Below are 23,778 nucleotides of genomic sequence, written 5' to 3' on the forward strand. Positions count from 1 at the left end.
ATGTGGGTCAAGTTGAGAAAATAAGAAAAGGTAATGAAAGGGGAAAAAATCAGGAGATACTTTTCTTGGGGCAAGTTTGATCGGACATGATGGTTTAACACACAAACCAAATCCAGGCGATGAGAGTGGTAAGATGGCGACCTTCACTCTGACGAGCCAGATTCGATGTGGAGCTCAAAATACAAGCGATGAGAGTGGTAAGATGGCGACCTTCACTCTGACGAGCCAGATTCGATGTGGAGCTCAGAGAAGAAGAGTCAGGCTCCACCCTCCAGGCCATTAGGTGGCGGTATTGCACTAAAGGTTTTGCCGAGCGCCTTTCTAGAAGAGTTAATGACGACGACGAAGAAGAAGTACCGTAGCATCTTACCTTCAGGAGGAAAAATAGAAAGTCTTGTTAATTTTGAAATCAGAAGCAGCAGAGACTCTTTATTTTTCTTTAAAACATTTAGTAGGTTTGTGCTTTTCTTTAGCTCTGTTTTTGAAAACTTGAACTTGCTGACAGATGAGACCCGCCATGTTTTGCTAACTAGCTACATAAGCAAACAAACTACTTTTCCGGTTTCATGTCGGTTTCTGTTAGCCTCGGGGCTAACTGTCGCTGTAGGCGTGTGGGTTAGTTGGTTATGGACTGAGAAGTGGTTATGTTGAGATTATTGAGTGTTTCCAGGCTTGTACGCAGGGCTGTGTGTGTCAGTGCTGAAGAAATGGGCAAGAAGGGCAGTTTCTTTTACGCTGTAAGGAAAGGACACAGGCCTGGTGTGTACCAAACATGGTGAGAACCATCTGTTGTTTGTTTTTTTTTAAATAACACTATTAAAAAAAAAAGTATTGTGGCAAAACCAATATGGCAACATCATATATCCTATTAAATATCTTGAACAGAAATTATAAGGTAAGTCTTGATTCATTGTCACGTTTTCGAAGGTGCTATTGACTCGGAGTTATAGATTAGATTAGATAAAACTTGATTGATCCCTTTGGGCGGGTTCCCTCAGGGAAATTAAGATTCCAGCAGCATCATTACAGATAAACAGAGAAATAGAGAAAAATTAAATTAAAAGAAAAATTAAATTTTATTTAAATTTTATTTATTTTATTTAATAAATTAAATTTAATTAAATAAATTAAATTTAATTAAATAAATTAAATTTAATTAAATAAATTAAATTAAAAGAGAAATTAAAATAAATTAAGTATTGACATATAAAAACAATAAGATATGGGGAAGAGAGAGGAGGGGAGAAAGGAAAGGAGGGGCAGCAAGAGAGATATTGCACATTATTTTTGCACATTGTCCGGTGTCACGGTCTGAATTTACCAACTGGGTATAATTGGGCCTAGTCTGAATTTACCAGCCTAATATGAGACTTATGTTCATACTTGAATTATTTACCCTTTATCTTGATGAATATTGATTTAAAGTGCTGATGACACATTTTTGACATCTTTGGCGATGTTTTATAACATAAAAAGTAATTCCTGATGATCCATATATTAATTCACGAAGGCGCCTATTTTACAAGTTATGATAAAAAACGCGGCTATTTGGGCAAATTTGACGGGGCTGCAGCACCCAGGAGACGAAAGAGGAGGAGGAGCTATATGACGTCAGTGAAAGAACCTTCCTCCTAACTTACCAGTTTGTTGTTGATGCGACAGGTGTTGAGTTTATCATTATTAGTGTTTTTATTATACATTATTTTATATATATATAGTTATTATGCCTTCGCGTTGTGTTGCCGGCTTTTGCTCCAAAACCCACAAGGATGGGGTAAGTTTATTCAAGTTTCCCAGAGATCCCGAGCTGCATGCGAAGTGGGTGAAGCAAGTCAGGCGCACTTGTGACAAGTGGGAGCCCTCACCAACATCCGTCCCGTGCTCTGAACACTTCGATTTGGATTGTTTTGACACCCTTCCCACCTTAAAAGAATCTCTTGGGTGTTCAGTTCAGCACAAACGTGTGCTGCTACCATCAGCAGTGCCTACACAGTGTTGCCAGATTGGGAGGCTTCCCGCCCAGTTGGTGCGGTTTCAAGTGCATTTTGGTGGGTTTTGAACATATTTTGGACTGGAAAACGTCAGCAGTATCTGTTGCCAGATACTGCTGAAGTTTTCCAGCCCGAAATATGTTCAAAACCCACCAAAATGCACTTGAAACCTCCCAATCTGGCAACACTGCCAGTATTCCGGAGGGGGTCTACTAGTAGCTATGCCGGATCCAAAGACAGTCCTCCTGTCAGAACCTGTTGTGAAACGACATAAGATAAAGGTACGTAGAGCTATAGATTCTACATGATAATCATAAAGTCGGCGTGATATCAGTCATGTATTTGCTTGTGAAAGCTTGCGGCTTTCATGTCACTGCTGCCTAGCAACGAGAGGCAAAGGGTAAAGAGGGTAGGCTATCATAGATTCTATTTGGAAGAGATCAACACAATTCTAGACTCCCAGAAGAGGAAGAGCTAGCACTAGAGAGTTCACTGGCGTTTTCATGCGCCATTTCCATTGATTAGAACCAGAGTAGAACAGCCAGTGAACCGCAGTGTGTTCTTCCGCTGACGTCACAGCATGGCTGCAAGCCACGGACCCAGTTTTCTTGCGCTGTGCAATTAAAAGTTGGATATTCGCGTAACAACAGCTTCTTTTCACGTAATTATAACAGAAATCTAACATGTTTGCCATGTTGTATAGTTTATTTAAGAAATTGCATAGAGTCATGTTCGTGTCATCAGCACTTTAAGTAAGACTCCTCATAATTATAATAATTTACTCTCTCAAATTTACCAACTTGGTATAATTAGACTGCTGTCATTGGGTCTAGTCAGAATTTACCAGCCCAATATGATAAATTTATGATCATACTTGATCCACAAATAAATTTTCACTTTATCTTGATGAATATTGATTTGTTTGAGTGAGACTCATCATGATTATAATCTGGTTATTCTGTCAAATTTACCAACCTGGTATAATTAGACTCCTGTCATTGGACCTAGTCAGAATTTACCAGCCCAATATGATATGGGATTTACGTTCATACTTGATCCACAAATAAACTATTTTCACTGATTTCTGATGTTTCGGTGGTCTTTCTTGTCAGTGTCACTGGAGTGCTTTCCACTTTGTAGGAAGAAGGTAAGTTGGGTCATGTTTCTTTTGAAAATGGCGAATCGCTGGTCTCGTGCCTCTTTGGACTGTGCATTTTGCTGATCTTCATTTTGTGACTGGGAAATGATTGTTTCCTCATCCATATTCAACAGCTTGTTTACTGATAATCAAATCTCACAATTCGCGTTCTATTAGTCCACAAATGTGTTGAAATGCTCTGTACAAAATCGCAGCAAGAAATGGTAAATTTAGACTTCCTGGAAGTTGACCGGGAAAAAAAAATTGGTATGCGCATGGTAAATTTATACCAGCGCACGATCAGACCGTGACACCGGTATTGCTGATTGTTAGGCTAGGCTGCTGCTCTTTCCCATCCTCTGTCCTCCTGTTACCCCTCCCCCCCCCAAAGAGGAGTTGTACAGTCTGATGGTGTGAGGGACAAAGGAGTTTTTGAGTCTGTTCATCCTGCACTTGGGAAGGAGCATTCTGTCACTGAACAGGCTCCTCTGGTTGCTGATGATGGTGTGCAGAGGGTGACTGGCATCGTCCATGATGTTCAACAGTTTGTCCATAGACCTCTTCTCTGCCGCCATCACCAGAGAGTCCAGCTTCATGCCAACCACAGAGCCGGCCCGCCTGATCAGTTTGTCCGGCCTGGATGTGTCCTTGGATGTGCTGCCCCCCCCCCAGCACACCACGGTGTAAAACAGGACACTGGCGACCACAGACTGATAGAACATCCACAGGAGTTTCCTGCAGATGTTAAAGGACCGCAGCCTCCTAAGGAAGTATAGCCTGCTCTGTACCTTCCTGTATATTTTTATTTTTATAGAAAAAATAAAGTAGTGTAAACTGTATTGTATTGGTTGTATATGTACACAGATTGCACTGATAAGAAAAAAATATATAATATACACACACAAATTACACATTGGGGATAGGGCCAAGGATAGTTCTATTGCACATTTGAGTTTAAAGCCATAATTGCTTTGGGATAAAAACTGTTTTTTAGGTGGTTTGTCCTGGTTTTCATTGCTCTGTATCTCTTGCCTGATTGCAAAAGCTGGAAGAGACAATGACGGGTGTGACGAGTCTTTTGAAATGTCCATTGCTTTCCTGTGGCATCTGGAGGTGTAAATCTGTTCCAGGGTGGGGAGGGGGCAGCCTATTGTTTTCTCTGCTGCCCTAACGACCCTGTGGAGCGCCTTCTTCTCTGAGGATGTGCAGCTGCCGTACCATACACACGGTCCGTACGTGAGCGCACACTCTATGGAGCAGTGATAGAAGGTCCGGAGCAGATTTTGGGGGAGACGGTTCTTTCTGAGGATTCTCAGAAAGTACAGTCTATGCTGCGCCTTTCTCAGCAGCTCCTTGGTGTTGGCACTCCAGGTTAGGTCGTTCTCCAGCTCAATGCCGAGAAACCGGAAGACCGGGACCCTCTCCACACAGGTCCTGCCAATGATGAGTGGCTGGATGTCAGTTTTGTTTTTCCTAAAGTCAATAACCAGCTCCTTTGTTTTGGTGGTGTTGAGGAGCAGATTGTAGATTATCAGAGGAAACAATCTGATACAAAGCTAGTCTAAACAACCTGTAATACAAAATGGAAAATAAATTATGTAGGAAATGCTGTAGTTAAAGTAGTTATACTGGAATGCTGTTTCCTTTCCATGGAAAAAAAAGAAAGCAGGCAAGAAAACTAATAAAATACATAGAAGGGGAAACGGTGAAATCTGTTATCTAATTCAGTGGGAAAATATCTTAAAATATCATATCTTTCTACTTTTGCTCCTTCTCCAAATTTTAAGCATCTTCAGTATAATTTGTTCAAGAAAGAGAAGTTTGGGTGACGATTTTAGGATTCTGTTCGTGTGTGTGTGTGTGTGTGTGTGTGTGTGTGTGTATAAACAACAAATCTTCACCAGACATAGAATTACATTATAGAGAGTTCATCTTTGTTTTGTGAGCTCATGCCGAATGTTACATTGTGTTCTCTCAAAATAGAATCTGGAAATGATGAGATTGTTTTATCCGTTTGTGAATGTCAAGCCAGTGTATGTACAGTGGTGCTTCAGCTTGTGAACCCTTTATAATTTTCTCTGTATTTCTGCATAAATATGACCTAAAACATCAGATTTTCACACAAGTCCTAAAAGTAGATAAAGAGAACCCAGTTAAACAAATGAGAGAAAAAATATTATACTTGGTCATTTATTTATTGAGGAAAATGATCCAATATTACACATCTGTGAGTGGCAAAAGTATGTGAACCTTTGCTTTCAGTATCTGGTGTGACCCCCTTGTGCAGCAATAACTGCAGCTAAACGTTTGCGGTAACTGTTGATCAGTCCTGCACACCGGCTTGGAGGAATTTTAGCCCGTTCCTCCATACAGAACAGCTTCAACTCTGGGATGTTGGTGGGTTTCCTCACATGAACTGCTCGCTTCAGGTCCTTCAACAACATTTCGATTGGATTAAGGTCAGGACTTTGACTTGGCCATTCCAAAACATTAACTTTATTCTTCTTTAACCATTCTTTGGTAGAACGACTTGTGTGCTTAGGGTCGTTGTCTTGCTGCATGACCCACCTTCTCTTGAGATTCAGTTCATGGACAGATGTCCTGACATTTTCCTTTAGAATTCGCTGGTATAATTCAGAATTCATTGGTCCATCAATGATGGCAAGCCATCCTGGCCCAGATGCAGCAAAACAGGCCCAAACCATGATACTACCACCACCATGTTTCACAGATGGGATAAGGTTCTTATGCTGGAATGCAGTGTTTTCCTTTCTCCAAACATAACGCTTCTCATTTAAACCAAAAAGTTCTATTTTGGTCTCATCTGTCCACAAAACATTTTTCCAATCGCCTTCTGGCTTGTCCACGTGATCTTTAGCAAACTGCAGATGAGCAGCAATGTTCTTTTTGGAGAGCAGTGGCTTTCTCCTTGCAACTCTGCCATGCACACCATTGTTGTTCAGTGTTCTCCTGATGGTGGACTCATGAACATTTAACATTAGCCAATGTGAGAGAGGTCTTCAGTTGCTTAGAAGTTACCCTGGGGTCCTTTGTGACCTCGCCGACTATAGACCTCTTGCAGTCACGTGACCGGAATGTAAACAGCCGCCATCTTGTCGGTAAAAAACACAGCTGAATACTGCTGCACTCGTATACAAAATGGATCAATTTCAACCGACGGACTACACGGCTCATTTTTCTAATGAACAGATAACTAGATGTATGTCTAAAATAAATGACCTACAGATTAGTGACCCTTATCGTTTACCGGACGTAGTTTTCACGACTGTGTCAGTGGATATTGAACTGCCAGCGGAATACCCAGATGTGTATAATTACCTCATTAACTTTCCCTCGCTGTTCAGTGGTGAAGCATTGCATGCTTATAAATCTCTGGACAGTTATCTTTACAGAAATTCAGGATTTGTCAGCGACTCAGATGTGGCATCTTGTAAACAAGAAAAAATCCTCATTGGATGGGTAAGTCACTTAAGTATTGAGACCCCGCTGGTCTCGCTATCTCTTCTGGAATGTTGTGCATGCGATGGAAATCGCTACAAACTGTCATTTTCTGCTGGAAACCAATGTCCAGTAAGTCCATACGGTTGTAGTGGATATTGAAGTCTGGTACAGATGAACAACACGCAAAAATACACATAAACGTGCACAGGTAGGGAGAGCTTGTAGTCGCAGCATCCCCATCATGCGCTGCCATATCCACTATTATGGTTGAATATTTTATATTATCAGTCAGATCAAGTATCAATAGTCTGTCACTATTACTGTATATATGGTATACCTGATAGCAGCAATCCATTTTGCACGCCTGTCAGGGTCCCGTGGCAGCCTACTGTCAAGTGTATGTGAGCATCATGGGTTTCCCACACTTGAAAGGGAAGGACTCGGACACAGGATTCCACTCGTCTTATGTTTTATTGATTTTCAGTGGAGTTGACGTTGTAGTAGAATTGTATATAGTAGGGTTTTCCAGAAGTAGAAGGCGGAAATATGGCATTTGACCGACAAGGTGGCATCTGTTTACAATCTGGATCGGATGTGACGTCACATGCAAGTGCTCCATTGCACGCCTTGCTCTTGGAGTGATCTTTGTTGGTTGACCACTCCTGGGGAGGGTAACAATGGTCTTGAATTTCCTCCATTTGTACACAATCAGTCTGACTGTGGATTGGTGGAGTCCAAACTCTTTAGAGATGGTTTTGTAACCTTTTCCAGCCTGATGAGCATCATCAACGCTTTTTCTGAGGTCCTCAGAAATCTCCTTTGTTCGTGCCATGATACACTTCCACAAACATGTGTTGTGAAGATCAGACTTTGATAGATCCCTGTTCTTTAAATAAAACAGGGTGCCCACTCACACCTGATTGTCATCCCATTGATTGAAAACACCTGACTCTAATTTCACCTTCAAATTAACTGCTAATCCTAGAGGTTCACATACTTTTGCCACTCACAGATATGTAATATTGGATCATTTTCCTCAATAAATAAATGACCGAGTATACTATTTTTGTCTCATTTGTTTAACTGGGTTCTCTTTATCTACTTTTAGGACTTGTGTGAAAATCTGATGATGTTTTAGGTCATATTTATGCAGAAATATAGAAAATTCTAAAGAGTTCACAAACTTTCAAGCACTACTGTATGGATTACACCACATGTGAGAAATCTATTGTCGTCTGTAGTTTCAATATTTTCACCAAATGAACATAATTTATCATCACTTAAAATGTAGTCCAAGTAATTATTTGGAAGGATAAACGTCATTTCATAATTTTAAAGTCCGTTTCCTTCATTTTTGGGGTATCGGGAAGGTTAGATACATAGTTGTTAGTCTGCCGATTTGAATTTTTATCAAACTTATGTCGGATATAATTTTTTTGTCTTCCAGTGGATAGTTTCTCCGTTAGACAGTTTCAAATAAAATTTCTTGATAAGATAAACTTTTTATTCATCTCTCAGTGGAGAAATTTACATGTTCCAGCAGCTCACAGATGGAAAAGGGTCAAGAATAGGCAGTAACAAAAAAAAAAAAAAAATGAAGTGCAAGAAAAGTATAAAAAAGGGAAAAAAAACCCACAGGCCAAGTATGTAGTATACACAACAAAATAAGAAAGGAACTTTAATACTTCACCTGAAGTAGCAATATTGCACTAATAAAATGCTGGCAACTGAAATAGAAATATTGCAGTGGGTTGTGAACGTTGCCCAGGATTAAAATCCCCTGAATGGATAGTGGGGCCCGTTGTGGCTGTATAGGTTAATGTACCATTATATTTTTCATTGGAAAGACACATTCTTGGGCTACCACTTTTTGTAATTTGAAAGAGTCTGATTTGGAAGGGTTGAACCTGTGTTTAGGGCAGAATTGTTCGTCTAATAAATTACCATTTGCATCCTTGAAGAGAGCTATAGACCATATATTTTTCTCAAACCGATCTTCATAACATCAGGATTTATTCAGAGAACACCATGTCTTCACCTTCTCAGTCTGAACACAGTGTGTGTATCCGGTTTCAGTCCTCGAAAAAAATCTCCCAGCCTTGGCAGCACCCAAAACATACTTGCCCGAAAAACAGTTCCACTTGCCCAGAGCTTTATTTTATTTTGGAGAGGATAGAATGCAGTTAAATTTTTTCCCTCCCCCTTCACGTCTTCCTGATTTAAGACTGTCCAAGTAATCCGGTAGTAGAGCTTTTTTTAGCTGTAGTTTTCTTCAGACGACAGCAACGGACGCCGGACATCTCCGCTTGGCTTCAGTATGTGAACAGCCAATCAGTGGGTCCCGTATGTACACTACCGTTCAAAAGTTTGGGGTCACTTTGAAATGTCCTTATTTTTGAAAGAAAAGCACTGTTCTTTTCAATGCAGATCACTTTAAACTAATCAGAAATCCACTCTATACATTGCTAATGTGGTAAATGACTATTCTAGCTGCAAATGTCTGGTTTTTGGTGCAATATCTCCATAGGTGTATAGAGGCCCATTTCCAGCAACTATCACTCCAGTGTTCTAATGGTACAATCAGTGCGTTTACATGCACATCCAAATCGAGCTACTGTCTGTAATCGAGCTACGGGTCCCAGCAGGGGTGCCAGAGAAATCCAATCCTACATGCACACGATGAAATCGAGCTATTGTGTGAGGTACATCGTGCACCCGAGCCACAGGTGGCGCTACACGCCCCATCGTGTTGGTACACTTCCGGTTGTCGTCATGAAGAAGAGCTATTCAAGAGTATAAACAAAGTTATCAGTAGTGTTGCCAGATACTGCTGACGTTTTCCAGCCCAAAACATGTTCAAATCCGCCAAAATGCACTTAAAACCGCCCAATCTGGCAACACTGGCAGTTCCGTGTTCACAAGTTCTGTGCTCAAGCTGTTAGGCTTGCTCTAACAGACTGTATGGCTACAAACTGTCCTGCGCAGACCACTGTTTTGTAAGACAACTTATTTTGCACAATTGTATATTTTTCTAAAGTCCATTTTTTGCTTACAGTTTAACTTATGTCTTAAACTAAACACACAAAAAGTTCAATTTTGTTTTTATTGACATTCTTCAGATGTTGGACAGAGATATATATATATATACACACACACACACACACAAATACAATGACTTGTTTATGTACACAATTCACAGCTATGCAACAGCTGTACAGATGTATTTGGTGATACAGTAAGTGAGCTAAATTTTAACAGTGCAAACAATGCCACAAAAAGAAAAGATTCATGCCGTTGTCATGATTCATTGTCATGCCGACCAAGGCTGTTGTGTTTCCCGCTTGTGGTCTCGTCACTTCCGGAAGGGGCAGTGCTGAAGTAAGTAGCTCAAATACGTAGCTCAATAGGGTATACATGCACTAAGTAGCTCGGCAGAAATCGCATAATCTAGGTCGTGTAGCTCGATTCCGAGAAATCAAGTTTGGTTCAATTTCAGCCGAATTAAGGTGTATACATGGCATTTTGAACTTCGATTTCAGTCGAGCAACGGCAGAAATTCGATTCTCTCTATGTGCATGTAAACACACTGAGTGTGTTTGCTCATTGCCTCAGAAGGCTAATGGATGATTAGAAAACCCTTGTACAATCATGTTAGCACAGCTGAAAACAGTTGAGCTCTTTAGAGAAGCTATAAAACTGACCTTCCTTTGAGCAGATTGAGTTTCTGGAGCATCATATTTGTGGGGTCGATTAAATGCTCAAAATGGCCAGAAAAATGTCTTGACTATATTTTCTATTCATTTTACAACTTATGGTGGGAAATAAAAGTGTGACTTTTCATGGAAAACACAAAATTGTCTGGGTGACCCCAAACTTTTGAACGGTAGTGTATTTACGATTGTCACGATTTACAGCCAATGGGAGACACCTTTTGTCGGCTGTCCACCAATCACAGGCTCCCGTGCCACAATAGCTGTATGTTGATAAATATTTAGAAAATAAAAAATATCATGACGAAATACATGAAACCAAAAACAATTTAAAAAAATGGTTGTTTGTATACTGGTTCAAGGTAAGGAGCATTATTCAGTGATCGTTTATTATTAACTCCAGTCATGATATAAAAGTTCCAAGTTTCACCCCTGCCCGCTTCAACCGCGCTGCTGGAAGACAATGTCCTTGACCCTTGTCACCTTTAGTCAATTGGTGTAATTGCGTCATTACGTGGACCCTTCTGAGCTGAGCTTTTCCAGTACACTCAAACGCACATACTTGGATGCATTATAACCAAAAACAAGGAAATTTGAATGATTTTCCTCAAAATATTTTTTTGTATTTTTTATATATTGTCGTGTTGAAGAATAAAACCTTTTTAATGCATTTCCCGTGAAACGAGACGAGCTACTTTAGACTGTTTCCTTGCTCTCTTAGTGCAGAGTGAGCATACAGTCGATGTCTCCTGAGGCTTGGTAGGATTAACTTTATACAGGAACCAGTCCAGGAAAACAAGATTTTTGATCGACACAGCTGAAATTTGTTTTGAGGAGGAGTCAGATGTCACGAAGCGCAATTCACTTTGCAGAATAATAATAGTAGTAATAATTGAAATATGCTCCTGTTGGACTGACAGTTCAAACCTGCACCACGGAGCGGTTGCCTGTGTTGCTCAGGTTGCCAGTACTAACTTTTGTTGTCCAATCGAACGATTACCATGAAAGTTTTACTCGTCCTTGCATAGACTTGTGTCGTCTTGGACGATCGGATATGCGGTTTTTCGAGCAGTGGGTTTAGTCCTGACCTGTGCCGTCTTTCTGTTCTTTATCCCACAGGGAAGAATGCAAGTTTCAAGTGGACAGATTTCCTGATGCACGATATAAAAAGTTTGCTACTGAAGATGATGCATGGGCTTTTGTCAGGAACAAGACAACATCCACAGAGAGTAATCATCACCTACCGATATTTACTCTTTTTTTTTTTTTTTTTTAAATTATACTTATACCAATACAAAGGCTGGACAGTATAACAAACAGTAATGCATAGACGGTGAATACAAGATGCGTAATGAATGAAGGCAAGAGGTAGATATTTAAAGTACAAAATAAATCCTTAAGTAGGCATCTCGGGTGAAAATTCAACCCAAATTGCATGAAACTGAATTCAGAATTGAATGCGACATACTTTTTACAGAATTAAAATGTTTATCTGTTCTTGAGATATTACAAATCAAAGATTGAAGAAACGGTTTAATTTTTATTAAACTGCTGTAATATTCTGTCTGAGGATCACATGGTTCAAAATGGGCCTCATTAACCAATGAGATCAAATGTTTGTTTGTTTTTTCTTCATAACTTTTCTATTTTTCAAGATATTTACATGGAAATTGGCAGGAACATAGATGGCTGTGTACTGAATACAAAGGTTAAAATTAGTAAAAATAAATTATGCAAATTAGTATTTAATTAGTATTAACTATGCTAATTAGGTTAAAAACCTGAAATCGGTACACTCAAAGTAATTAGATTATTTCTAATCCCCCCCTTTGTGCTCTGTAGGCCTTTGTATTTCTCAGTAAGGCCTACTAGTGTTTAAATGAAAGAATTTAAATGATTATTTTGATTAATATTCACAGCTTTCAAGGCGAACCTCGAAAAAACTCTGATCCACATCCAATAAACAATTCACATTAACTCAACTGAAATCGATACTTGCGTTTCTGACTCCCATTTTTTTTTTTTAAATCTCGTTCCGACCACTAAGATTTCAATATTTTTCACCAAAACAACTCCAGTTATATTCTAAAATAGTTATTTACATGAATCAGTTTGATTTGAAAAAATAAGTAGGTAAAGCTTTGAAAACTCACTTCAAAGTCTCCCGTGAATCAGAACATCAAAACTGAAAACGGGAAATTTTGCTGAATCCTTCATCAGAAACAGTGGGAGCGAGAGAACATCCCTATAAAAGTGATCTGATTGATATTGACGAGTAATCCAGTGGGAAACCGATCAGGAGAGAGAGAGAGCCTAACTGCTTTCCTGTGACTCAAAAAGAAAAGCACCGTCAGTTTCCCGACGTCCCGCGAGCAGAGTTTTTACTCTGTTGTATCGACTTCAACCTGCCATTACTCCCAAAGTACTGAACAGATCTTAACCAGATACATTTCTTTGGAAAGCAGCGATTATAAACTTTTAATGATAGAAAATATTCAAGAGTTAAGCAATGACAGGTTTGGAAACTTGGTTGAGCGTCTGCATGCAGAATTTTCACAGCGCAGCCAGGCGAGCGTCTGATATGCCTACCTTAAGTGATTTATACAGTATCGGTGATTTTGTAGTATATACCATACTGGTCAAAAGTTTGTACACCCCTACTCTTGCATATGTTTTTCTGTATTTTGACCATTTTCTACATTGCAGAGCAGTACTGAAGACATCAAAATTATGAAATCAAACAGAATTATGTGAGAAACAAGTGTTTTTAAAAAACAAACAATGTTTCATATTTTACATTCTTCAAAAAACTGGCTTTTTTTTCCTTTTTTTGTCTTCCCCCTTCCCTCTTTTCATTCCCTTTTAATTTCCTCCCATTTCCCCCCCCCTTTGCTTAGAGGCTACAGGAATGAAAGACGGGACATAGAGAGTATCGAGCAGGATTTTTCAGACCTTTTGTATCTAGGGATCCTTTTAATTGTAAAATACATTTCACAGATCCCCTCAGTACAGAGATATTTCAAGAATCCATTCATCCATTGTCTATACCAGTGTTTCTCAACCACTGGGCTGCGGCCCAGAAGCGCCATCTAGTGTACCACGAATCTTTTTATCAAGCTAATTTTTACTTGTACAATTGCTGGGTTGCATCCGACATTTAAAACGGCTCTATGTTTATTACTATAACTGTTTAACACAAAGTGAGCTGCCATGTCGGTCCTTTAATTACCATACTGTTGTAGTTCATAGAGATGCTGACGCTCAACTGGATTTTTGTTTCTAGGTTCTGAAGCCACCCTGCCAAGCACAAGTGTTCCTGTTGGCTCGAAAAGGTCCATTGAAGAGGATGAGGTTGATGGAGGGAGTGTGAAACGAGTGAAACTTGAGCCCTCTGCTGCCAACAGTACTAAGGGGTTCACTTACATGGGTAATGATTTTGAAAATATCCTGTCTGTAAGTTTATATATGACACAGACACGAGCGTTTTACTGGGAAATACGCCACTTGTATTTTTCATCCGAGCTCCATCCGGGACACGGTTTTGGTTCTCTGTGACATAAATCTTTATCTGTCGCTTGTGAGGAAATCAATGGATTGTTGAGATCAATTTACAGAAAGAAATGCATCACGGATCTGAGAGACATGTTTAAATAATATTGGCTGGCGTTGCGTGGTCTATCAGATGTATTCCATTCAGCTAGCATGATACTGAACGAGTCAAAGACGAGTCGCTGAATGCAGGGATGAGATTTTTCTGCTTTTTGGGACTCAAAAATGCTATTTTTTTATGTTATTGCAAATCCGTTGAGAATTTTTTGATTTATGGGGGGGTAGGGTTCGTTTATCCTGGTGACTGAGACTGAACTCATCAGCCGATAGATGTAGACCAGTGTTTACATTTCTATTCGGATGCCTCCATTTTGATTCCCGCACAATCTCATTTAACGATAGCTTGTATGTGAAGTAAAACTTGTATTATCTGCTTTATGATTGGTCAAATAATTGACATTAAGGATATAACAGCCAACCGACATTCATCATAGTGAAAACTTTCCCGCTGTTTCACTGTGACTTCCAAATTTGCTTGTGTTGTACATTTCGATAGTCATTGTGTTCATATGTTTAAACATCAAAATGCCGAATACAATTGACAAGCGAGATGAAGCTAAGGTGCGTGAAATAGATGAGTGTGAAGAATAAGTTCAGATGCGACTGGTTGGATAATAGTTACGCTAACCCCGGTAGATAGCAAGCATGGACCGGTGTCGGTAACCATTGGTGAATTTGTGAAAAAACTTGATGTTCCCGGTCAAGTTCTTTGTACGGTGTGTGACGATGTAATATTTTACGGATAAAGAGGATTAAAGGCTCTACAGAGTCATGCCGGATCAGTGAAACACCGTAAGAACTTTTTTGCTAAAGAGCAAGTGCTTTTAAACATACTTCAAGTTCAACTACAGCCGCGGAGCTGGGCACGAGCAACCCGCTGGCGACTGGTACTGCTGCGATCACCACCACAGGCTCAGCTTCAACGACTTTGTCTGTGAAACCCGTCGTGCCGATATCAGACAGGGTATCTCACCAGCAGGTATAAATCAAAACTTTGTTTGAAACATTTCATTTATGGGTGTATTGTTACAAAACCTAAAAGGTTGCACTGAACATACTGAAAAATTCAAACAAGGTGGGATATGATATTTAAGAAAGAACACTTGTCATGATAACTGAAACTTTTGTGATGGCATGTGGAATTGGGATATTAACTTCTAGAAAAATACATGTACTTCATTGCTAAAATGACTGGTTTTTGGGTGTTTAAATTGCCAAAATCCATCAGCTTCTGGGGGCTTTGCCCCCTGGTCCTCCATCGGGGCGTTGCCCCTGGACCCCACTGGGGACCTGTGGCCCCCAGACCCCCCACTACTTTTCAGATTTTTTTCCTCAGCATGCACTCATCCCTGTGAATGGAATATATCCGATGGACCAAAAAAATGCCATTTATTGTTTATTATTCAGGGATGAAAGTCTTCCAGATTTACCCGGAAATCCGTATATTTGACAAAACTCTTGAAAATCTCCAGTTTTCCGAATGGAGAAATTTATTTTTCGTGCTCCTAGACGTGGCGTAGTACTTCGCATCGTCCTTGCATGGGTGCGGTCCTTAAATAGCCCAAACATAGTTCATTGATTAACAGGGTGCGTGTCGGAGCTCATTAGGCGCACGCGCCCAAGGCGCGCCTTCAGGTGCACGTGCTAAGGCGCGCAGGACTGACACCGTTCTACGCAAACGCAACACGATTGCACTAGAAAGCATGTTCAAGCTGCCAGTGTAGCTGCAGTCTTTTTAGTTGCGAATTATGAGTATTTCCTCGTGTTAATAAGTCGCCGTGTCAAAACAAGCAAAACTTTCCTCCTTCTTTTGACGTGAAGAGAGGTCAGCAATTTATTATATTTTTTTCCATCAAAATTGCATTTTGTGGTTTCGAAGCTAAGTTTTAGTGCCGTTTCTAGAACACAACGTCAAGAAAACATGGAAGAAACAGCAATAATGGAAGAGCCGGTTTCTATGCGATCTAAAACTAGCAATGGTAATTATTTTTTGTTACGTAATGCACTCAGGCTGCCGGTCAGTGTGTGACCCCCCCCCGAAAAATCCTAGCTACGCCCCTGATTTACATGTTTAAATTTACAGACAATACGAGCTAATGTAAACAATTGGCTTCAACTCGCATAAATATGAATTGGAAATTTTTAGTTTACTTTAGCTTATGGGGAAAAACAACTCCTACTAAAATATTGAGCCTCGTTTATCAATGTCCCCAACATTGAAACCTGAAAGCTTTAGAAACTCTAACAGACCTTTACTTTTTAACAGTACTGTTTTGGGATTTTGCTGAGTTTACCTTCAGCTGTCTGATTTTTTTTTTTTCAAAGTAATGAACTGTGTAGCCAGGAAAATCACCGTGTTTTCTAAATGCACTCCTGAAAATTACTCATTAACTAGGGGAATTAAATTTGATATTTTTGACATGTTAATCATTAATCAGGGCTCGAAATTCTTTTTTTTTTCACCAGCCAGCTGGATTCGCTCCCTTCCAAAGTAACTCGCCAAACAGAAAATCAACTAACCAAAATTTGTTCATGTATGAATTTTACTTCTGTCAAAAATAACACAAAAGAGAGTAGTGACCATTGTTCACGACTGTGTGTTTATTTCAAGACCCGAGTATTTTGATACTGTTGTTAAATACATAAATGGGTCATTCCATGTCAATTCACACAAATGCCCAAAACCTCCCCAGTGACACCTCTTCAATTTGCCTTATTTTTATTTTCTTAGTGCCTTATGATGTCAAATGAAAGAATCCAAAATTTTAGCTTCCTAGCTCGAACGTTTTTTGAGTTATGGCCCTTCAAAGTTTGGGTGCCACGCCCACTTTTGGGGTCCGGGAATTGCGCACTTAATTTGCAAGCATTTTTGGAGGCCCATGTTTTTTGTTCTAAGGGGGATATAGACCTGTAAATTGCTATATCTATGTATTCTGGCCCTGTCTATCAGATTCTGCACCTAAAAATAGCACAAGTTTACTAACTTTAGAGATATTAACCCCTTAAGTGGATTTTTTTTTTTTAATGACACAATAATTTTTTTTTGACATTTTGGGGGTCCATATCTTGGAAAGCTTTTATGTTGATGGGGTTTCAACTGATTTATCATATTTGGGAACTCTACTGTGTACTTGGAGAGTTTCAGGGCACTCACAGGTTTGGTGGGGGTACAGGAGGGCCCCAAATATGGCTTCGGGACAAAATTACCATTTGGTACGCCCTACTTCAGGCCATTAGTTGGCCATGTGGGCACATGATGACTGGAATGAGCCTTTAACCCTATCAACAGGCACCTTTTATCAAACTTTTAAGCCAATAAAAACTTTGATTATCCAACTCCTTCAGTATAAACTAAGCATTTGTATATGGTACTGTTTTTGCATATTTTCTGAAAAATCCTAAGTCCGGAAAGTAGGTCAACTGTTGTTTTGACTGCCAATTCATGTTTAAGGTAGTAAAAGCACACCCATATAGTGATTTTAATCTATGGGAAGATTATTTATACCCAATACCCCATTAGTTATATTGACAATTACAAGGGATAAACCCTTTCCCGGCTGTTTCACGATGCTGTTTTTTTTACATTTGACACCTTTCCCTGTATCCAACCAAACTCTGACCACTATACTCTTAATAGTTAAATGCATCTTTCAAACAGGAAAGGGAAAGATGCAAACAAGGGGATGATCCCAAGAAAAACATCCTGGTTGCTTTACTACATTTGTTCTGACATCTGATCTGGAAGTTAAACCTAGACTCATCAGGTTTTTTTTTTTCAAGAAAAGGGGAAGGGGCCCTTTTATTATTAGGAGAATTACAGCTTCATAGTGCAGGATGCTGTGCAGGGACACCATTGGGACAATAGTCAAGCCACTATCCACCCCTTTGTTGTGTACTTCAAAGAGAGTGATGAACTTAAGTGTGATAGTTTGGCAGTAATATCCGACTGCCTGAAACATGACATAACTGCTGTTCACTGCTTCATCGCAAATGTTCTGCCAAGAATGCACCAGAGCATCCCTGATCTGAAAAAAAGTCATCTACTTCAGTGATGGGGCTGCATCACAGTACAAAAACTGTAAGAACTTTTTGAACTTGTGCAACCATGAAAAGGATTTTGGTGTGAAGGCTGAATGGCATTTTTTTTGCCACATCGCATGGCAAGAGCCCATGTGATGGTATTGGTGGCACTGTGAAGCACCTGGTTGCCCAAGCAAGTCTGCAGGCCACTGATGATGATCACATTCTCACTGCTGAACAGATGCATCAATGGGCAAGCAAACCTATTGAGAATGTGAAATTCTTATTTGTTAGCAGCGAGGGTATCTCTCTTCATGAGAGAGAGTTCGAACTTGAGGGCAGGTATTCGTCAGCCAAGGCAATATCTGGTACTCGGTCTCATCACAGCTTCATACCTATTTCCAATGGAAAACTGGAGATGCGGAGGATTTCTCAGGACTTGACATTTTCCATTGTGTCGGTGGGTGCCACTGATGGTACTGATTCTACTGCAACCCCAAGTCATGCTTGTGATGGTGCAGAGGATTTCAGTTCATATCAGCCTGGGCAATATATTGCTTGTGTGTATGACAACAATTGGTATGTGGCAAACATTGTCGACCGTTCTGATGAACACGATGTATATTGTCATTTCGTGAAACGGTCAAACACGACTCTGTCTTGGCCTGCTGAAAACCGTCAAAATCCATCATGCTGGGTGCCATTTCAAGACCTTATATGTCGTGTAAATGTGCCAGAGATTCAAGGTCGTAGTGCTCGGCATTATAAACTTGTTGCAGTTGATGTAGAAAGAATTGAGATGCTTCTTCCAAAGTACGTTCATGCTTAACTGTCAGTGTTGGTCAGCAAGCCTGGTTATGGTTTTATATTGAATTGAATCATTTTGTATTGTGCCTACATGTATTTTACAGCAGTAAATGGCATCCATGCCTCATTAAAATTGTCTGATCTGATCACATGACTAATTTATTCTTAAGTGTAGTTTAAGTTACGTGTGTGTGTGTACAGTGTGTAAAGGGTTAATAAATGTAAACTGTCAGTTCATATATTCAAATGTGTTCAGTGATATTATCCTTGTTTTAATCTTAGTATTTTATAATTTTGAATGTGTTTTAGTACCTTTTGATATGAATTGGCAGTTAAAACAACAGTTGACCTACTTTCTGGACTTTTTCAGATTTTTCAGAAAATATGCAAAAACAGTACCATATACAAATGCTTAGTTTATATTGAAGGAGTTGGATAATCAAAGTTTTTATTGGCTTAAAAGTTTGATAAAAGGTGCCTGTTGATAGGGTTAAAGGCTCATTCCAGTCATCATGTGCCCACATGGCCAACTAATGGCCTGAAGTAGGACGTACCAAACGGTAATTTTGTCCCGAAGCCATATTTGGGGCCCTCCTGTACCCCCACCAAACCTCTGAGTGCCCTGAAACTCTCTAAGGCCCACTTTACACGGGGACGGTCTGAAACAAAAACGCAAAAGTCCGTTTTCGTTCTCACTTTTTTCCGCGTCTACACGACCGTTTTCAAGGAGGAAATCTGCGTCTATACGGTGACGCATAAATGTGTGGAATTCAATTGGATGTGCATGCCAGGCGGCTAGGTGGTGCTGTGAAAGACCTCCGCCATGTCTGCACGCATGCGCAACGTCTTCCGTCTTGTCTGATCTGCACATCTGCACCGCGAAAACTTTGACTACTCTGGCTATGGAAGTCAGAAAGTAAGTAAAAAAGTAAGAGCATGCTATACCCGCCTCTGTTCATTAACGGTATATGTGCAGATTCGGTATAGATGTTCGAAGGACTCCTGGACGTTTATTAAAGCTGCCAGAGCAGCTTGAAGGTCCGTTGGATCGATGTAATCAGACATGCTTTTACTTTTCTACTTACTTTCTTACTTCCCGGGCTGGCATGTACAGTATATGACATATGTATGACGTAAACGCGTACCCAACGTGAGCAGATCCGAGCAGAGTTCCGCGTATTGGGTAGTTTAGACGGATATGCAACGGGGGCTGTTTTTAACTTATCCACTCTGGAAGGCGTTTTCAATTTTTTCCATTTTTCAGCCTCGGAAACGCCGTCCCCGTGTAGACGAAAGGCACTTCCGATAAAATATTTAGTCGTTTTTACCCGACAGCGTCCTCGTGTAAACGGGCCCTAAGTACACAGTAGAGTTCCCAAATATGATGATAAATCAGTTTAAACCCTATCAACACAAACTTTTTCCAAGATATGGACCCCTGAAATGTCAAAAAAAAAATTCTCGTTAAAAAAATCCACTTTTAAGGCGTTAATATCTCTAAAGTTAGTAAACTTGTGCTATTTTTAGGTGCAGAATCTGATAGATAGGGCCAGAATACATAGATATAGCAACTTACAGGTCTATATTCCCCTTAGAACAAGAGATATGGGCCTCCAAAAATGCTTGCAAATTAAGTGTACAATTCCCGGATCCCAAAAGTGGGCGTGGCACCCAAACTTTGACGGGCCAAAATTCAAAAACCGTTCCAGCTAGGAAGCTAAAGTTTTGGATTCTTTCTTTTGACATCATAAGGCGCTAATAAAATAAATATCAGGCAAATTGAAGAGGTGTCACTGGGGAGGGTGTGTGAATTGACATGGAATGACCCAAACGAGAACAACACAGAGCACCATAATATAATATCAACAAATAATAATATATTGGAAAACTTGGCAACTTGGTGTATGAGTATTGAAAACAAATATACTTACTATCATGACTATAGCACCCAAAATATGTCCAACATGCTTTCTGAATTTCACCATTTATGAGAGAGAAAGCATTCGGAGCTTCATATTGACTAGGAATCAACTTGAAAAAAATTAATTATTCCATAAAAATCGTATCGCAGCCAAGGCCTACCCCGCTCCCACGTTTGCTTATAAGTCCTTCGTCGTTTCTCCTCTTCAGACCGAGGTTGCTTTGGCCCCGTCTCTGGTGGTTTCTGTACACCTTTTAGAAAATCCCACATTGCAACGTCGCTTTGGCAGATGTAGATGTAAACAACAACAAAAACACGTGTTTAAATGGGCAATAATGTGGCCACATCTATTGAATTTGATAACGTGATGTGCCAGCGGGGGCGTGGCCAAGTGGCGGTCTGTGAATGGAGGGTGGAGTCAGGGAAGGTAAGTGGTGGAATCATTGCACCTAATGGGGATTAACCTGTTTGTGTATCTTCCCCAGTGACCGCGCCCTTTAAGAGAAGAGGAGAGCAGAGAAAGGGAGCTTGCTCTCTCTCCCCAACCACAACACGCGTGCACGTGCGCACGGCTGGGAAGTGATAAAAGGCTGAAAAGCTAGCAATAAATAGTTCGTTGAGAACTCAGTTCTGGCCTGCCGTGCTTCTGTGCTCCACCCACCTGGTCCAATACTACACGTGATTACCGCGATATTCAATGAGATGCGTTATATGCATGTGCAGTAGTGAAAAAAACGACAGCCTGACTCGTACACGATATGATTCGGAATTCTTCGGTATTTTCCGTCCTGCCGATAAACACATCGATTAACACAGACACGGCACGCGCTTAATATGTGGCGGCTTTAGTTGACGGTGTGTCTGAATCTTCGCTTCATATATATATTTTTTTATTTTCAACTAGCCAGCCGGGCTGGCCAGTGACAGGAATTACCCGCCAAATGACAAATTAAATCCCCTCGGGTGACCGGACCACCGCAAATTTCGAGCCCTGTTAATGTACATGAAAGGAAAAGGCTTAAAAGTTAGTACTTGTTTTAGTGAAAATAAGTACTAGAATGAAGGGTTTTGCATGTTGTTAAAATATTTTCGGGGGACGTCCCCCCCCCCCCCCCCCCCCCCCAATCTTAGTTTGACTTTCAGAAGTTCAGGGTTTTTTTTTTCCTTTGCTCCACTTTCATTTATTATTGTTTATTATTATTTTTTTAAATTAAAGACTCTTTATATTAGCATTCTCGAAGGCCAACGCCTAGCTTACCCAAGACTGTGCTGTTCTCACAGCAGTTCAGTTACCTTCCAGCCAGCGTAGTGTTAGCGAAGGCCAACGCTAGTGCAGTCAAACCGAATATTATTATTATTTTCTCTGTATAATTTACTGAGTTACTTTTAAAATCAACATTGACAGCTGCACACAACAGAGCGACCTGGCGGCCAAAATTCTCTCAAAATCTTCTGTATTTAACGAAGCAAACCTGGTGGCTATTTGTTTGCAAACTGTCGCTCGCTAACGTGGAAGTTTTACGGCTCTGACGTGTGACGTCGTGTTGTCTTGACAACGTGCAATATTGTAACAATATTGCACACTCATTCTCCATTGTGGAGAGTGGTGTAATACACAGAGGATAAAGGATACTATATATAGTGTGTGTGTGTGTTATTTACCAGCTGGGCGGTCCGTATGGTGAAATACCGTGACCGAGGTCTTGAAAGTACTGAGCGAGGCCCTCTGGGCCGAGGTCAGTATTCAAGGCCGAGGTCACGGTATTTCACCATACGGACCGACCTTAAGCAGGTAAGTATATATATATATTTTTTTTCTTTACTAAATTCTAACAGAAGACGAGAGCGCCCAAAAGGGAAAACCGAGCCGAGCTGCCATTTTGAATCCTCATTCACGGCTGTAATGCAAATTGCTTCCTCCTTGGTATACAAGTGCACTTCCATGGCAGGAAAAAAACTATGTTTTGCCACCTGTGTAGTCCCCTATTTATACAAATATGGCTGAATCCTGAATGACTCCTGTTTTTGCTCGGCGTTAGCAACAGTTACAGGTTTTTAGCTTTCTCCTGAAATGTTTTATTTCTTCTTCCTCAGGGTAGTAAAACTCGCTTTCGCTGTGAACACTGTCGTTATCACTATCCATGCTGTAAAATTAATGCTATTCTCCTGAGAAATGTGAAAATAAATGTTGACAAAAATTGCTAAGATTTTTGTTGAATGAGTGAGTCGCCAGAGGTCCATAACAGGGGTCCGTATTGTAGGATACGGACCCGCTCAAAACTGGACCGTGAAAAAAAAATAATGCATGCTATTAATAAAACCACTAGAAGGGAATAGAACACATTTTTATTCCATGGAAAAAGTGTCCTGTGTGTATATTAATTCCTGATATTTCACGTTGATGTCACTCCCAGTCTTGTTTTGCTGACTAGATGCATGTTGTCAAAATGGCAAACCGGTTCAAAATTAAAATTCTTTTGATTAACTTGTGTGTGTCCACATAAAACTAGAGACCTGTGCAGGTCTGAGCTTAGCCTTTTACGTCGACGCCAGGATTCGAACCGATTTTGCAAACTCTGTTCCTTTCCTAGATGGCGCTCAGCCACGGAGGATTACATCGCAAACCGAGGTTATGTCACGTGGCGCTAACGTAGTCAGTACTCGGTGGCGCCACACCGTGACTGGAATCGCTGCTTGAGGCTGGCACACCAATTACATTCTTAAAAACACACATGCAGACAGGTGGCTGAGCCAATAAAGAACATTACACGGTGGTGCGAAGATCTGAACTTTATCTTTTTGTGTTGAAAATATTTTCACAAGTTTGCTTCGCTCACTTGTGAATATGTTCACCACTCAAAGATAAACTTCAGATCTTCGCACAACTGTGGAATATCCTCCGTATCTGCTGAGTCTGAATCGAAGCTTACAGGCTGTGTGTTGGTTTTGACTGTAGGAGATGCGGTGGTGGTGTACACAGATGGCTGTTGTACGAAAAACGGGAGAAATGGAGCTCGTGCAGGGATTGGAGTGTACTGGGGTCCCGATCACCCTCTGTGAGTAACGCACTTTAATAATTTAGTAACAAATGTGTTTTCCGATAAAAGAATCGACAACACG

General features: G+C 40.3%; 1 protein-coding gene across 1 annotated transcript in view; it reads left to right on the top strand.

Moving 5' to 3' along the window:
- Positions 1–329: 329 nt before the first annotated feature.
- rnaseh1 (ribonuclease H1) overlaps positions 330–23,778 on the top strand; it is a 39,037-nt gene continuing 15,588 nt past the window's right edge. Inside the window, exons 1-4 of the mRNA XM_060917945.1 lie at positions 330–775; positions 11,421–11,530; positions 13,585–13,728; positions 23,615–23,714. Coding sequence (XP_060773928.1) covers positions 645–775; positions 11,421–11,530; positions 13,585–13,728; positions 23,615–23,714 — 485 coding nt within the window. The 5' untranslated portion in view covers positions 330–644. The remainder of the gene's footprint in view (positions 776–11,420; positions 11,531–13,584; positions 13,729–23,614; positions 23,715–23,778) is intronic.

Source organism: Neoarius graeffei, chromosome 3, assembly GCF_027579695.1.
Source record: "Neoarius graeffei isolate fNeoGra1 chromosome 3, fNeoGra1.pri, whole genome shotgun sequence".
Taxonomy (NCBI): domain Eukaryota; kingdom Metazoa; phylum Chordata; class Actinopteri; order Siluriformes; family Ariidae; genus Neoarius; species Neoarius graeffei.